Source organism: Acanthochromis polyacanthus, chromosome 21, assembly GCF_021347895.1.
Source record: "Acanthochromis polyacanthus isolate Apoly-LR-REF ecotype Palm Island chromosome 21, KAUST_Apoly_ChrSc, whole genome shotgun sequence".
NCBI lineage: Eukaryota > Metazoa > Chordata > Actinopteri > Pomacentridae > Acanthochromis > Acanthochromis polyacanthus.
Window position 1 is genome coordinate 20,581,967 of NC_067133.1, and position 17,562 is coordinate 20,599,528.

At 39.8% G+C, this 17,562-nt stretch overlaps 2 protein-coding genes across 2 annotated transcripts; one reads left to right on the top strand and one right to left on the bottom strand.

The window, feature by feature from the left end:
* Nucleotides 1-668: 668 nt before the first annotated feature.
* Nucleotides 669-10,303, bottom strand: hid1a (HID1 domain containing a). Its single transcript, XM_022210919.2, has 19 exons — nt 10,139-10,303; nt 9,376-9,525; nt 7,943-8,113; nt 7,077-7,193; nt 6,292-6,398; nt 6,063-6,179; nt 4,378-4,585; nt 4,231-4,287; nt 3,991-4,131; nt 3,810-3,900; nt 3,564-3,715; nt 3,380-3,458; nt 3,036-3,200; nt 2,713-2,940; nt 2,111-2,262; nt 1,941-2,027; nt 1,747-1,838; nt 1,492-1,650; nt 669-1,403 (listed from the first exon to the last, which is right to left on the bottom strand). Exons 1-19 carry the CDS (start codon nt 10,202-10,204, stop codon nt 1,340-1,342), a joined length of 2,403 nt encoding a protein of 800 aa, XP_022066611.1. The 5' UTR covers nt 10,205-10,303; the 3' UTR covers nt 669-1,339.
* A 747-nt stretch (nt 10,304-11,050) lies between these two features.
* On the top strand, nt 11,051-16,985 carry LOC110962855 (uncharacterized). The gene is made up of 3 exons (XM_022210915.2): nt 11,051-11,639; nt 12,166-12,283; nt 14,662-16,985. Exons 1-3 carry the CDS (start codon nt 11,623-11,625, stop codon nt 14,881-14,883), a joined length of 357 nt encoding a protein of 118 aa, XP_022066607.1. The 5' UTR covers nt 11,051-11,622; the 3' UTR covers nt 14,884-16,985.
* Nucleotides 16,986-17,562: the final 577 nt, after the last annotated feature.

Consider the following 17,562-nt stretch of genomic DNA (forward strand, 5'->3'; position numbering starts at 1 on the left):
TGTGCTCGTGTAGTCGCGCCGGTTTCTTATGAAGCTTATTCGTGAAAATGCTTGAGCAATGAAATAAGATTTACGGTAGAAACTAATTCTCACCTTTCTAGTATAGACTGTGATAAATAGTGGTAACTGTGACCTTAACTGAAAATGATTAACTTGAATAGTTCTTAGACTTGGTGGATAATAGTATCCAGCATTTCTGTCAGAACATATTGATTAGCCTATCCTTTGCTGCTCACCATCTCATAACTCCTCTCCTCCTTAGAAAACAACAAAAAATAAAAATATTGAAACTGGATTTTAAAAACACTCACTTGTCATTTGTATGAAACTCGAAATTGGGCCTATAAGTTGCTGTAGGGAAGCTAAAGGTACATTGGTGTTTAATTGTAGCAAAGTAAATTTGCCCAAATATCAAACCTTTACCAGACTGAATGTGAAAAGGAGCATGATGCCATCTACTGGGGAAAATTAAAAATGCCACCTTTACATGTTGATGCTATCCAGTAGGGCCAGGAGTTCATTAAATGTATCTGATGGTCTACATTAACCAAGGAAGTAAAACGGACTTTTAGTGCTTGTGAGAACCACTGTCGCTCTTTATGAACTACTTAAAAACGTTGAATATATTTATATAAAGAACACTGTTCAGTAATGTGACCAACATGGAATTCACAGATGCATATCAATATATATTTTCAGGATGGTTTTAAGGAAAATACAATTTTCAGCATAAAGTATTTTAGGCAGAGCGAGCCAGATCAAAAATGAAACCTGGTCATTTACATAAAAACATAGTCTATTATTATCTCCAATATCATCACATAAACTACAACCATATTAGACAATTTGAAAAGGTGCAAGTTCACTTTAAAGCATAGCAAGTACAACAAATAGCTTAAAACACTAATACTGTGCCAACCAAGATATGATACAAGCCTTTTGTTGGAAAGCCTCATATCTTCTATGACACATCTGACTGAAAAGTTAAACAGTATTTCCTCTTTGACGTCTATGCTGTCAAGAAAAGAGCCTGAGCCTTTAGTGAATGCTCCGGTTGTCGCAGTGCTTTGACAGACATTCTGTGGTCTGAAGAAATGTGCAAACACAGTCGTTTACGGACAATATTGATGACTCAAACATCTTCCATCTTAATCAGAGAGGAATTTCTACCTCACTCGTCTGAATGACTCTCCAACCAAAGTGGGTGGTGTAAGGGGCAAGCTTTATGATCACGAGGAACTTGAAACACAGTGAGGTTTACCAGGAAACCAGCAGATACTGAAGGGAAGAGTAACCCTAGACTGAGAACAATCTCATTTTCAGTCACAAAGTCTTCTGTCTACATCCTCTGGATTTCAAAAAGGCGGACATCGGTGTCGTACCAGATAGGAGGGTCCACATTGCTAGAAAAACAAAACAAAATACACAGGTTTCAGTCAGTGTGAAAAGATGTCAGTCTCCATAATGCCTGACATAATACGCCTGACTCACCGCAAATAAACAACACCCCACATATAGGTGCGAAACCACATGGCAGTGCCCGCGTTGGCCTGATACTTTCTGATGAGGATGGGATGAGGAACTGGCAGCAGACCCACTAGTGTGCCATGCTGAAGGAACTTCAGGATCTCTGATTCATCTGTCAGACCCCTGTAGTGAATCAAAGAGCACATTTCAGCACCATTTGTGATATTACATAAGAGCTAGTATATTACATGCTGACTAAAAAAAGAAGAGTTTACATACTTGTCGATGCAGATCTTTTCCACTTGGGGAACTAGCACTTGTAGGAGACGCATGATAGTCTGTAGGGGTAGCTTACACTTCCAAGAGAGGACCTAGGACAAAAACAGTAAATCTGAATGAAGTGCTCATTTTGGTAAGCATTCAACATCCATTAAAAACTGAAGAACAGGCTGAGGGTGAAAGAGTTTACTGACCCATTCTGGTGTGGGAGCCCAGAAGGACGTTGAAGACGCGCTTGACAAACGTCTTCTCTCCATTTCTGCTTCAGTGTAGAAAACATCCTGATGATGTCAAGAAATAGATTATAAATATGCATATAGAGCACATTTATACAAACTCATTTACACAGTCAAGACACACTTACTTCATTGTCTCTGCCTGAGTTTGACTCAGTGTCACTGGTCCCAGCGGCAGCACTTTGGTCTGACTGGGCTGTGTGTGGGGAGTCTGTCTTTGGGACTGACACCATGGTGCCATCCTCCGATACCTGGGACTTCTCCGTTAGTTTATCAATTCCTGCAGGAAACAATAAAGCAGAGGACATTGATTAAGAATGACTACACTGATGTGCCTGGACATACTCGATATTTTTCAAATCTGCAGCTGAAAATGGTCCAAAAAGGTACTTTTTCTCAAAAAATTCTTTGAGATTTTCTGCTGCAACAGCTAGTTTTTGAGAAGTCGGCCATTAGTTCACTAGCAATCAGACTATTTAATTCAAAAGTAAACAGATGAGACCAGACAATTGAATTTCTCTTCAGGGATTAATAAAGTTATTGTATTGTATTCATTTTTTTCAACCTATCCCAAAAATAATGGACAAAACAAATACAGGATGTCAATTCTAAATCATCTTCATCATTGCACTGTATGTATGTGTTATGTGTGGCATGCGTATTTCACAGTGAATACATGGGACTCTAATTACAAAATGTGAAAAGTACAGTTGGATCTAAATGGCAGTACCTGGGATAGCGACCAGACTAGCCTTTAGTGTACCAGGCTCTGCTGGCACTGCAGGGTGTGAGCCCTCCATGGACACAGTCTCTTGGGAGCTTGTACGTGAAATGACATCTGGTGACTTTTTCTTCCTCTGCAAAGCCTTCTGGATGGAAGTGGGATCAGAGGGCAGGTTGGCCAGCTGGTGGAACACATTACGTTTGCGGATTATGGCATACACCAGGTTGCAGTTTCCTGGCAGTGAGAGAAAGAGGGACGGGCAAACATGTCAAAACAAAATCCATTTAATTCCATACAAGCACAGGGTTTCTCCAGCTTTTTTTCCTCACCATCAAACTGGTACTGGATAATGTTGTTGAAAGCCTCGAGAAGGAAAAAAACAAGGTGGTGGTTCTGGGCTGCAGAGAAGAGGAACCAGCAAGTGGAGAAGGCCTCCAGCAGGTGGAGCAGTTTATTAGCAGCTACCATGGACAGGCTCTTTAAATAAGGGGAAACTGAACAAGAAGCAGAAGAAATCTTAAGAATGCAACAAAACACACATTAAAAGTTATTGTAATTTTCACCAGAACATAAAAAGTGAGAATTATTTCTAATGGCACAGAAGAGCATTTACATGTTACTGTTGCAAATAAAATACACATATTGCCCAACAGATGGCACCAAAGCTATTTACCATTTACAACAATGGTGAGAAGGCAGTCAAAGAGAGGCTGGAGACGCTGATGGCCTGTAGTGATTATCTTGTGAAACACCTAGAAAACAAACACAGTGACAGCTATGAGACTTGACTGTCTTTTCATAGAGCGGTAATCAAGATTGCTGCAGTTTTAGCAGTGTAGCAGGAGTGTCAGTCTCACCACTATAAGCAGGTCGGCATGAGTCCCTGTGAACACCGGGATGTCCATCGGCACATGGATGGAATACGGCTTATTCAAGCGTACACCAAAGTTTCTCTCTCCACTCAACAGCAGCAAAATGAAGACCCCAATGTGCATGAGTCCAACACGTGCTGCAGTACGGAATTAAAAAAAAAAAACGAGTTATTTTTTCTGTATGTCTAGTTGAGGTTTTTCATGTGCAATGAAGCATCTGAGGAGGCTCACATTGGTCAGCTCTTGCATCATTTAGGTAGTAAAGTATAGGAACCAGAATATCCAGAACGTCACTGCTCTTCAGGACAAAAAACAGGAACTTCTGTGATGGGAACACAAAATGGATTGTGAGCACAGATCTGTCTAATGTCTCACCTGAGTAAAGAAATGCTTCATTTTATGTCTTTCCAACCTTATTGAAGTCACAGAGTTTCCAGAAAAGCACCAGCAGTTCCTGGTGAAACTGGATCTTCTTGGTGGAGTTCGGTAGGTATGTCTGAGTCAAAGGGTTGGTTAGGAGACGAGCTAGGCCCTTTAGGACAAAGTCAAAATCCTGCCAGTGGGAAAGCACAAACATAGCTTTGGAAAAGTGATCTTGACAGGAATGATCTTCATTTGCGTTTTTATTTAACTGAAACAACGGTAAGCATACCTCCTCTCTGTGAATCCTTGACAAATAATTCACAAACAGGTTCTCAGGGCCTGCAGACTGCACAAAGAAAATATTATTTATTTGAATGATAGCAAAAACGTGCCACATCTTCACCAGATGGATTTCTTCATCTTTGCCTTGACGTACCTCTTGTTCCTCCATGCTGGATGGAGAGGCTGGACGATGGGGGACCCCTCCATCGTGCTCCAGTGTCACAATGAGGATCTGCACAGCCTGCTCCACCAGCTGCTCCCGGTAGTCAGAGAAAAGCAGGTGGTTGTACGGGATGCCGTATCCCACTGGATCATAGGCGCATACCACATTCAGCAGGGACGTGAACAGAGGCAGAGCATGTCTAGAAACAAATACACAAAGACTGTATTAGTGAGTCATGTGTTACCCAAAGAGTCTTCAAAATGAGTGTAGTACATAAAAGGGCTTTTTAAAGAATTATGAAACACTAGAGTTTGTAATGAGATGTTCGATATTGTGTTGCAAAATTATAATAAAAAACAGAGATACATTTATACATATTGTCTACATGAATGTAATATAATGTGGAAGCAGAAAGATCCTAAGAACCAAAAAGGTCGACTTTGTAAACAGTATTCGAAGGTCCGCAAGTAAACTTTGATTTTGGAAAGTTCATGCAAATCTCAGTGACAAATGAGCCATTATCAATTTCCACGATAACACCACCGATGAAGACAATTAGATGCAGTCGTTTTTGTTCACGGCTGAACTCGACCAAGAGGTGTTCTGTTTGAGCATAACACCCCTCGTGTTTCTGTGTGATTTTTGCTCATGTCACAATTTTAGTCACCTCTATGAAAACAGCCCAATCATGAATAGAAGAAGAGAGAACTCATAAATATCCTTTTGACACAGTTCTGATGTCTTAAATCATTTAAAAAAGAAAAGAAACAAAGATATATTTATTTGTTTCCATCATTGTCTCCTATCTGCTCTTTATAAGCACAGCCTGTTGTTTAGGCAAGTGTAGCCAAAAACATTTTTGTCAAGAAACATTTGGTTGCAGCGGAGTCATTAATAGCTGTGTAGTTATGCAGAGGAGCATGGAATTTTTCATTTTTACAGAATCTGGTGAGAGTAAATAGTATATTGTTGGCACATTTTCTAATTAAGACATGTAGAATAAAGTAATTCAGATAAAATATTAGGGCTGCAAAGTGACTCGGTGGTTAGCACTGTTGCCTTGCAGCTAAAAGATACCTGGATCATGTCCCGGTCTGGGCCTGGGAGCTTTCTGCATGAAGTTTGCATGTTCTGACTGTGCAACATGGGTTTTCTCCGGGTACTCTGGCTTCCCCCCACAGTCCAAAAACAAACTCAGGTTAATTGGTGATTCTAAATTGTCTGTAGTTGTGAATGTGAGTGTGCTTTTTGTCTCTATGTGTAGCCCTGTGACGGACTGATGACCTGTCCAGGGCATCCCCTACCTTCACCCGAGTCAGCTGGGATACACTCCAGCCCCCTGCGAGCCTAATGTGGATTAAGCTGTGAATGGTTGAATGGATGATGGATGGACTGATAAAATGTCAAGATTTTAAGTTTACATTCTGTTTTGTTTTCTGGTAGAATGACAGTTTCTGGCACCATTTTTGGCGTTTTTTTAAATGACAACATACCTTTCAATCCACTGGTAGGGATTGTAGTTTAGAGGATTAATGTAAGGTTACATATTGAAGATTTCTTGTGGCATCTAAAAAGTCTCATAGACATTCACCTGACAGTTGAATGGAGCACATTATCACATATACACGTGTGTGTTTGTCCATATACGTGTGAATGTTCCTAAATTAGCATTTTACCTGTTTTCTGTGGAGCAGAAGAATGTCACCCAGGGGTTGAGGACATTGTTGTCTGATGAAGGAGGCAGGTACATGGCCTCAGAGAAGCAAGTCAGTAACAATCTCAGCAATTCTGTCCTGGAGGTGAAAATAAAAGATCAAGATTGACAGAAAAAAAAAAAGAAAAAGTAAGAAAAATTCTGTGATGCATATGTTGCAAGGCACAGGTGCATAAAACTGTCTGACTTACCTATTCAGGTCATGGATGTAGTTAAGAGGGGGGGATTGAGCAAATCCCACCCCTGACTCCCAGATGTATTCACAGCTGTCTATAGACTGCATGTTTTCTATGGAGTCCTGGATATAGTGGCAAAAAAACAAATCAAATAATGTCACTCACAGCGGAGCATTGAACTTCGTCACTAGTTGATTAATTAAACTACATAAATGGGTCTTTGTCTAACTACATCTGTTATTGCGTAACTAAAAATCAAGCGTACATCATGGAAAGATTGCTGTCATGGGAAACAATGCTAGCTCTTTGTAAGAAATGGAATATGAACTCTTATACCCCTCTGATAGTGTGTTGCAAGCAACTAACACCTAATGCTGTCATTTTTATGAAGACGTTTAGTGTGGAAATATCACAATGACAAGGAAATAATACAGAGAATTTATTGTGAGCTCAAACTTTGCAGCCAGGTGTGCGACACTCCTTCTTCCTCAGTCATGAGGTATGAAGACTTCTTCCTTTTGTGACTGACAGCGTATCATTCACCATAATCTCTTTGTTTGTTTGTTTCTCTTTAGAGAAACTGGAGTGGCAAGTTAGTTGAGCAACTTCAGATCGTAAAGAAGGAAGCAGCGAAGGAAAAAAACACATATCTAACAACAAATTAGAGTGAAGCCAGGAAAATGGTGACATTTTCATGTTCCACTGTTTGCTAATGTGCTAAGCAATAATTACATTTGCTGACGGTGGTAAGATGACAAATGAGTGACAGTGAACTGCACCGCATCAGGTCACATACTCACAGGGCCTCTCTTATGACTATGCACAGTGAAGTCAGGGCAGAACAGGAGGTCGGCAACGGCCAGGAGCAGTGACTCGGCCAGTGGCCGTGCTCCATCATCATCATCCAGCTCATCTGTCTGAAAATGGACATGTGAGGTTAGATTAAATATTCTCTACTGTCCATTAAAAGGAACTGTACAATATGTAAAAGAGCCCTCATGAGAAATAACTTAACAATGTCTAAAATTAACTTGCTGTATTATACTTTCTGCTCCACAGGGAAGGAGGAAAATACACGGCCTTATAGCTGGAATGAATAAACTTTGATGGTCAGGAAAACTTTAGGGTTAGAGTCTCAATGCTGTGACTAAAGTTCCTCTCCAGTCATTGATTACAACCCGAAAAACTAATGTCTGTGTATCAAAACTACATAATTAGATGTTATTGTTTTTTTGTCCTTTAAACCTTAATATCGCTTGGAGTATGGAGATTTTTAGCCATAAACATATAGATTTGGCTTTTTAAGTTAGTTGCGAATGTAACTCCAGCTGTCTGAATCCGTGTTTTACAACTCATTGCAGTTTTGAGGTGAAAATGCTCAGTCATTGTGTTGACTGCTTATTTTACTCATGATATGTTTTAACAAAACCTCCATGTGGACTTAATTTTCATTAGAGAGGGTATTTAAACCTTATTTGTGTAACTGAGTAATAATCAGAAAGGCTTGATGAGAAATTGCATTTTTGTAGCTGATCTATCACATTTTTGTAGCAATAAACAGCAATAATCACTATTTAGAGTGGCTAAAGAGGCTGTTATGGTGATTATGTGTACACATATTTTAAATTTGTCTCTTAATAAGCTTGTCTTTCCTATGTACACTTACCCCGGCATGCCCAGCACCAGGCACTGTTGACCAGAAGAATCCTCTCCAGTCCTGGTCCTCAAATATATAAGGAAGGATGCGGGTCAGGATGCGAGTGCAGTTCAGGATTACTTGCTTCTCCCTCTCAGAAGGACAGCCAGACTCGGCCCCCTGAACCAGCTTCTCCACAGCCTGCAGATCAGGAAACATGGCTGAAGTGTGTTGGGTTTGGAAATGTACTGCTGGTGTGGAAACGTTTGAGATTGTGTATTACCTTCAATTAAAATATCTCATTTTGTTTAGTAGCATTGCTGCTAGCTCTCTCTTTTGATCACTGAAGCATTACATCCTGAATGTGCACATATCATACCTTAGCAAAACATCAAGTTTCCAGGATATTTTTCTATCAAAAATTAGAGGAACACCATTTTTAAACATCAGATTCTTTGTAAATGAGGACAATGAATATCAATTCATAAACAAGTGACAAATTCCAAAGCATTCCCTGATTTGGTGTCTTGGGTTGAGATCCAGTGACTATGAAGATCACAGTGTATGATTCACCTAACTGTCATCAAATGATTTAGTGACTCCTTGTACCCTATGGATGAAGGCCTGGAAACAACCATTCCCAGCAGGACAGAAGTGTTTCATCATAGGATAAAGGCGAATAACTTAGTATTGATTTGCAGTGGCAAGTGCACCTAAACATGGCGGCTAACCGGAGGCAGTCATTACAGGGGTTCAAGTTGTCTCTTTTAATTTATTGCCTGTCTGTGGTATCATAATTATTTTTTAATATTGAATCAACTGGATATTAACTATTTTGGTTTTGGAGGAAAAAAAATATAATATAGGAACAAGGTTAGTCATTAAGAGTACTGTGGTGTGGGTCCAAAAAACAAGAAACAGTGTGCAGTACAGTCTTACTGATAAACTGCAGCACTTTAAAATCTGTGTATGCTTCACTTCACATTTTTTTTAAAACAGGAAAGTACACTCTACAGTGTATCTACTGTTTGTTTTATTTAATAATAGAAACAGTTTGTCAGATGGGATGTGATTTTGTTTTGGGCCTCTAACAAAGACTTACTTGATGATTCATAATCTGCATTTCATCTACAGCCCGCTGCAGCCAAAGCCTAAAATAGGTAACAAACTCAACTTCAAGGGCACTCGTCTCCTCCTCTTTATTTAATTATTCTGCAAGGCCCAGTAAGTCTGTTTTCTTTCTGATAGGCAGTTTCAAACGGAAGCTGGGTGCAAGAGACGGGAAGCAAAGGGAAAGGAAGGGGAGTTGGCTCATTTATTCCCACATCTGAGAGCCCGTGCAGGGTCCTAAAGAACAAAATCCTGCAAAACATTACTCCATAACGTGACTTTAATGTAAACATGCCCATCTCATAAACACATTTGTATTGCACAGAAGCATTAACTGTGCAGTCAGCGTGTACCTTATAACACAGAGTTGCTAAATTTGAGGGGGACTCCTCTCGAACAGCTCTTATCTCTGCAGCTGGCACCAGTGCAAAAACATCCTGGACCGTGGTGGTGGTGTCTGCCCAGAACTGATCCCAGAAAGCATCGTCTGTGGCTTCCACTGGCTGTAGAAAACATGTTTACATTTCACTTCCATTATGAGCCAAATTAAGCATTTTTATCCAAGCCACAGTTCAGATACAAAAGCCTGACTGATCTTGCATTAACATGATGTTGCCATTTCTATCTTAATACACACATGGCTGTAGGGTCTTACATTACATCCATCACCAAAGGCCTGCGTAATGACAATGTAAACACAACTGCTTGTTCCAGCAGGAGGGGAAGCATTATCTGGCACACTGACTTAAGCACCTGCCGCATCTGCAAACGTGGTCATTTTCCAAAAACCTGCGTCATCAGCTTTGATTTCTGCTCTACGCCATCATTTGTATTATCATCAAAATCTGAACAGCTTGAACGAAGGTTTACAGCAAAACGCAGCGAAGAGTCGACGATCATTTAATCCACTTTGTGACAAATACGACACGCAGGGTCCGTGCAATCAATCTGTATCAACGTTATAAACAGTGAAATTCTGCAATAAATAAATAAACGTTAAGTAAAAAGGCTGCGTGCAACACGAGGCAGTTTATTCCTCGGTGATGCTCGTCGGTGCGCTCACCGGCTCTTTCTGTCTATGTAACGCTTTATTCTGCTTCATAGAAGCGCATGTACCTGTGTTTTGGTCGTGAGCTGGATCACTGCCTTCCTGAAATTCAGTTTTGAGTCGGTGCTGCCCATTGCGATTATTTCTCTTTATACATACAGGACCGCTGCTGCTGAGAATCCCCGATAATCTCACCTCCGTCCTGCGCTTTGAGTCATTGGCGGAGGCGTTTTTTTTTTATTTTTTTTTTTTTTACACTATTGGCTGGACAGGCAGGCTGCACTACAGGGTGTAGCTTCCGGGTTGTGAAGATGTCAGATCTTTTAGTCAGATTGATTTTAATTTGTTTGTTAGTTTACCGTATCACAAACTGCAATGATATATACACTAAACAATGCTATCCCTAAAGTCCTGTTCTGAACTCCGATAATAAATACCCAGAGTGGTTTAATGGGCAGATGCTTGCACACTACTGTCTTCTCTTTTTTTAAATCTATTTTTGTTGTTTGGGATTTAAAGCCCTCTGACGCATACTGCATCAGGCTATGTGTGGAAGAAAACAGTTCTATAAACAGCGACATCCTTGGTGGAAATCAAATTTGTGTCATGCAATTGACTGTTATATGTGAACTGTCAGATGAAGGCCAGTTATATTTTTATGACTAAAATTAATTTACATTTCTGTTATGTAACTTAAATTAGTCATAAACCTTCTTGCACTGCACTGCATAATGTACCACACTGTTATTTCGTTATTTTATGTCGCCTTCAAGTGCTACTCGGAAGTCGCCGTATTATTTCCAGTTGACCTGGAGAGCTTACAAAAAAGTAAGAATATTTCAGTTAGGTAGCCGTTATGGGCATCATAGTCATCGCATTTATTACCATTTTTATCTCTGGTCACTGCAGAAATTTTTACTTTAAATCTTACAAACACAAGCACAGAGCATAAATATTTCCCGACAGGCTTACAAAGCACCATTACTGGAGTCTGCGCAGCCGCAGTGTCATGTAAACACAACTGTCGCGGTATCTGAAGCTACTATCGCTAGCTAGCTAGAGCTAAAACCCAAGTTATTTTAATTGGACTACATTGCGAAGATTGTTCGTTTCGTATGCAAGAAATCACTCAGTTTTTGTATTATGTGCCGTAGTCGGTAAATTAAGAACATTAGATAAGAGGGTTAGCGTTAGCTTATCGTGACGTTAGCATTAGCTTGTACCAATGATAAAGCACTTGGTACTGGCTTGATAACGTGTTCGTCAACGACCGATCTCTATACAGTTTCATAGACAATTAACGGCGCCTACACTTGTCTGTGTTGTTTATTGCTTTAGCTGATTATATCGTTGGAGCTGCGAAAATGGATAATAGTATCATACCGTTATTCAGCGTAATTAGCTAGCCAGGCAAGGTTAGCTTAACTGAGGTAATAGGCCATTGACTGACAGGAAACAAGCTACAAGTCGATACCGTCAACCAGTCGGATCCTTTTGACTGGTCTGAGCAAAACACAAAGAAAGGTCTTCTGGATTGATTAAGTGTCATCATATGTTGACTGAAAACAGGTGAGCGACGGCTGTGGCACCGCATGTAACACTGTGTAATGAAATTATGCTTGTTGTGTGACCGTTTTTAACTGCTCGGAGTCGATATTTGAAAAGGGTTCATTATGCTAACATTTTTTCGGGATTCACGCTCCCCAGCAGAGACTGGTCGTACACAGGTCACATCAACGATAACGGTACAAATTTCACAGTTGTGTAATTGGCTTTCCTTGTGCTCTTTGTTGTAATGCTTATAATACAGCTAACTGTCTTGCTTTGCATACAGTAATGGCAGTCAGTGTGCAGCATTATGTAATGACTTCACATGTCAAGCTAGAATAACATGATTTTTATACTGTGGCAGGAGCACATAAAAAAGAATAATGCCTGTATTTGCTTACAAACCTAATTCTTCACCAGATGTTTTTGTAACTCTGACCTCAGATGTTGCTTCCACTTTCTTTTTAACAGAATGTTGAACCCGTTGTGTAGTCTGTTTCTCCTTTGCTCACTAATGGCACATGTATTTTTGTTTGGACCCAAACAGGAAGCGACAGCGCAGTGGTGGTGATGAGGAGAGTGGCCACCTGGTGCCCCAAGCCAAAAGGCAGAGCAGAGGTCATCCTCTCTCTCCTGAGCCAGGCCGGGATGCCTGGGACTCTGAGGTACGGCAAGTGTCAAGGGAAAGGTATTTTCAAATGCCCAGCCTATTCTGCAGTACAGAATGGTCTGGCTGCACCTCATTGTCATTCTTCTATGGGGGAAAATGATCTGACTTGTTGTATTTCTTGAAATCAAAGATGATATTAGACAGAGCTATACTAAAGACAATGTTCCTGGAAAATAGTGAGGGGAGGTTTTAGAGGAACAGATGGGCTGAATTGCAGTTCAGAATTTGAATTCATACTAAAATAACTATCTTTGTGGTCACATCATAAGCAAGTCGCACTGGAGTTTGATTCAAAGCAGACTGGGGCTCTTTTTGTCCATACTGTCTTGCTAAAATTTGTCAGGCTTCTCACTAATGTAAATAAATAAAACAAGATGGGCAAACTCACCAAAGGCCTGTACTATGAAGCAGGATTTAAGGTTATCATGGTGACTACAGGTTTAACTGTAGGTTTTTGGTACTATGATGGTGGTTCAGTTTTTCTGGTTTACATCTCCATGGTAACTTATGCGAAACGGCTAACCTGCTGAGGAGCACGCTATGTTCCAGATAAGAGATGTATAAAGGCACTTCAGTTTTCTTGGAAAAGGTCATCAGCATTCCTGGAAGATCCAAAATAGCTCAATGCACCGATAGTGAGAAGGGAAAATATGAGTTATTAGAGCTTAAAGTGAGTTCAAAGCCATTTCATTGTTCCATTTGATTTTGTACAGCGATATAATCCTATATAGAAACTGCTCCAAACACTAAAGCCTTAAAGCCTGATTTTTGACCCAGTAATTGGCAGTAAACCCATTCATCAATTTGATTTCTGAGTTTACATTTGTTCTTTGCTTGCTCTCAAAACGGTTTAAGCGTCTAAAAGAATAAGACTGAGGGTGTCTTTCAGCCAGAGAAATGAGACTTAACGTGAGATTACGTGAATTCATCGTCTACATCATCATGATTTTTATTACTGAATAATTTAGTCTATAAATAGTTTGTCTTTTTACGAATAGCATTAAATGATAGCATCAGTGATTTTATTATTAAAATCTTTTCATTTGTAAGTAATTAAACTGACTCTTGAATCATGAATAATAAACCTACATCTACGTAACTCATACATACAGTAAAGGGACGGTGATACTGATAAGCATTTTAAGTACACTTTCACACAATCTGTGTTTTGTTTTTGTTTTTTTTGTTTCTTTGTGACTTTGGCTGCAGATTTTGTGCTGTTTCTAGCCAAGATTACATTTTAATCTTCTCATATTGGTTTAGGATTTTAGTTTGCTGTTCTTGTGAGAAATACGTAACGTTGTACACACATACATGTAACCTTGTATGTTACATGAGAGTCAGGGTATTTATTGCTTTGGAGTTTGGACATTGCTTTTATCTTCATTTTTTACTTGCTCTCATAGAGTTCATCACTTCAGGGTTGCAGCTGAAGCAATGAAACTGTCTGAAAACATGTCCATTTAATAGAATGTACTAATCATAGTCAGATCTACTCATGCCCTAGTATTTTGGAAGTGATATTGCTAAGCCTGTTAACATTCACACCATCTGTGATTGTGTTCCCTTGTGCTTTAGTTACTGCAGTTGTTATTTTCAGTCTGTACTTTGAGTGTACAGTCTTTGTATTTCTCTAATAATATCTTCTTCTGTAGACTATGCCACTGTAATGCCAGTACACTCATCCATGTTTGTGATTTGGTCTTCTGTTGCCAGTTCTGTCTCTTTCATGTGAACTTGCTCAGATAAATTCACAAACACTGACTTGATCTACCCTTGCACCCTTAGCTCAGCCACTGTTTACATTCGTGTACTTCTCTCCTGCTTTCGGTGTGCAAATATGTTGTGTTATGCATATAAAACTACAGATTTAATAACCGTAACATTGTCTGACAAGCTCTCCATACGGTGAGTTAAAAACAACACAAATTCAACAGATACAATGATCGGTGAGAGAGAAAGCAAACAGAAAACAGAAAGTCTTGGTTTCAAACACACAGTCGTATCTGTGCCTGTCATTTGTTCAGCAACATGCTGTCAATCATAGATGCAGAAAGAGTCTTCCTGTGGATAGCAGCTGCATTTAAAGCTGCAGACACCGAAAGAGTCCATTGAGATCACAGCAAAAACCAGAGCTTACACAGCCATTTTAAAATTAACCATTTTTGCAGTATTTTGGCTACAAAATTGAATGACACATTTTGGGAACGTGACAGATTTTCATTTATTTGCTGAAAAGAGCACAATATGGGATATCTAACTTGAAAGCCACTTTAGTGTGTGTATTGGTGCTTATATTATTATTGTGGAACCCTTGAATTTTGAAATTCATATCTTGGTGAGACACTACTGATGTTGATATCTGCATTTCAGTCATCGAACAGTGAGAGCAGCAGCAGCATCAGCAGTCCAGAACATGCAGCTGGGAGCTGTAGCAGTCAGTGTGCTGTTGGCCCCTGCAGTCCCCTTAGCACCGGCAAGTCTTCAGAGTCGTTTGGCCCTACGAACCCAGTGTCGTACCTGCAGATCAACCGCATCCTGAAGGAGGCCCACTTCCAGAGCCTGCAGAGCCGAGGTCACCTCAGAGACACATGATGGCATAATGTCCGTCTGTCAGCCACCTGAGGACGGATACCCTGAAGCATGTCAGAGCATCACGTGCTGAATCACTTCACTCAGCGCTTCCCCACCCATCTCCAGTTACTGCGGTACCTCAGAGCTCTACAGATCTGTGGGTGAAGACCAGCACCTGGTCAGGTATCTGGGGGCGGTTCATTGTTCAAAAAAAAATCAACTTGATAATCATTTTAGCAATAACAACTGTGCGATCAACTTAAAACATTTTCTTGATCCACTTAGTTTCTGACCAGTCTGGTTTACGTGCTGCTCTGAGAGCCTTATTGTGACTGATTGATGATGTGTTTTGTCTTAAATGTTGTATGGAAACAGTGGAGCCGCAGATGTGGCACCGAACATAATTTGTAGGCCGGTCAGTGTGACTTGTTTAGTCTTCTAGTAGGGTACTATGGTTGTATAATGCTGAATCACATGTCTGTGTAAGTACATGGACCAGTCTCAGGGAGGATTTGCACTTGTCTCGGACTGCTCATATGCTTTCATATTCAGACAGGGTCTCCTTTACGGGGGGGCTGTACTGTAGAACCAATGGGTGTAAACTTGCCTGAGTAGGCTGTTTTCCACCCTTATGTAGATAATAGGGTATTTAAAAATGCTTTCAATAGATTTCAGTTAAATGTAGTGGAGTCTGGCTGTAGAACAGGTGATTATGTTTTAGAGTTGGTCCTACACTTTTAAAGGATTTCATAGCGCTCCAAGACAGGGAATGTTGGAAGACTATTTGCTAATTTTTCATCAGAGACCACACTGGGTGAAAAAAACATCAACTCTTAGTGCAGTATGTGCATTGAGATACACATCCAGTTCCAGGTGCAGATAAAAACTTTCGAAACATACTTGATTATTAATATCTTGCTGAGTGTTGTTGCTTTCTGGTGTTCATTTTTCCTCATTGTTTTTTTTTTCTCCTGATCATACAATAGACTATTTTATGAGCAATAATCTCTTGTCGCTGTGTGGTGACATGACATAACCCACCTATTTTCTCATGACCATTAGGTAACATTATCTGAAGTCATCTATAACAAGCACCCCTGTTAAATGAGAGGTTTTATTGTATATAGGAATTTAAGAAGCATTATTATTTTAAAATAATGCAACTGCAACCAAAAGAGCCCATCCAATGTCACTATATTATCTACAAAGAGTAAAGGTTCACCTGTGACAGTTATCAGTTCCATGACACCACTTGAACATGAAGACATATTAGGTGGAGATTGCCTTAGTTGTGTGGAATCTAAATTACTCTTTTCTAATTATAATGAGAATATAGTTGGGTTAATGTCAGAATTAATCACAAGAAGACAAAGTTTATTATCTCAAAATCATGAGAGAACTTTGTCATGAGATAAGGTCAGGCAAGGAAAAGATCGTTTTGGTTTTGTGTGTCTGTGACCTTTTTTTTTTTTTTGCCATGACCACAAGGAGGAAGCAGAAAAATAGTGACACCTGTGAATGCTCCAGATTTCCATATTTCTTACTTTGTCAGTCTTGCTTTTTATTTGTCTTTCTTTTATGTATCACGGACTGTTGGACGTGACATTAAAGAATGTTGGGACATGTAGTTCATTCTGTCCAGAGGGGCTTGTAGTACAGCCTTTGGGAACAAAGTAACATTCCCCAGGGTTGGATTGCAGTATTACTGGAGCCACTAAAAAGCGTTTTTTTTTTTGTTTTTTTTGTTTTTTTATAGCTGCAGACAAGCCTTTCTGTCGGAGCATTACCTTTTTGAAGGTCGCTGTATGAGTATCCCTGTGCACTAAACATCCATGTAGGTATCTGACAACCTGATGTACGGCAATGCGTCGCCTTTTCTCAATAAAGCAGGACTGGTGTGTCTTTGTCCTACCATTGTCCGAGGAGTAAGCTCAGCAGTTTATTTTTATTTTTTTAACTGGTGTGTCCGAAATAAAAGCATTTTGAAGATGTGGTTTATTTTTTTTTCAATTATATATATTTTTTGTATTTAGTAATGTAAATGATATTAATCTGGTATGTTTTTCCCCCCTTGTGAATACCCCCACATTTCAGAAATAAAATTTATTGTTTTTTTGAACAAATGCAGTTTTACTATTTTCTTTGTTAAACAAGTATTATTTTTATTCTGCCTTTGTAATGTGCAATATCAAGCAAAGGTTTGAGGCACAAGAACTGAAGCAAGGATGCCTTCAAGATAATGCCATGGGTGCTTTTTTAAAAAAAATTATTTATTTGTAAGTAAGTGCACCTGTTCATAACTTGTCATAGTGCTTGCAAGTCTGGTTGTCTATAATCCCATCACAGTGTTCTGCAGTAAAGAAATACCCGGCAGGTTTGCATGCCATGTAATGTTTGTGCATACAGGGATTCCCTCTGCCCTCCTTTTTCCTCCAAATAGCCAGTAATGAATGACTCCCTATGCATTGAGACTGTCTTTAATGAGACATGACCTGTGTCTACGGGAGGAGCAGAGGAAGGTTTCTTTAATTAGCACACTACATGTCCTTGTCGCAGACACAGTAACAGATTACATACATTAATGCACCACACGTAACCACGGTTACCTTTGGTGGCTACTGGGGTCCTCATTACTTGCCTCCTTTGATTCCCCCCACTCCACCTCCACTAAATTAGAGATGACAAATGAGCCGATGATAA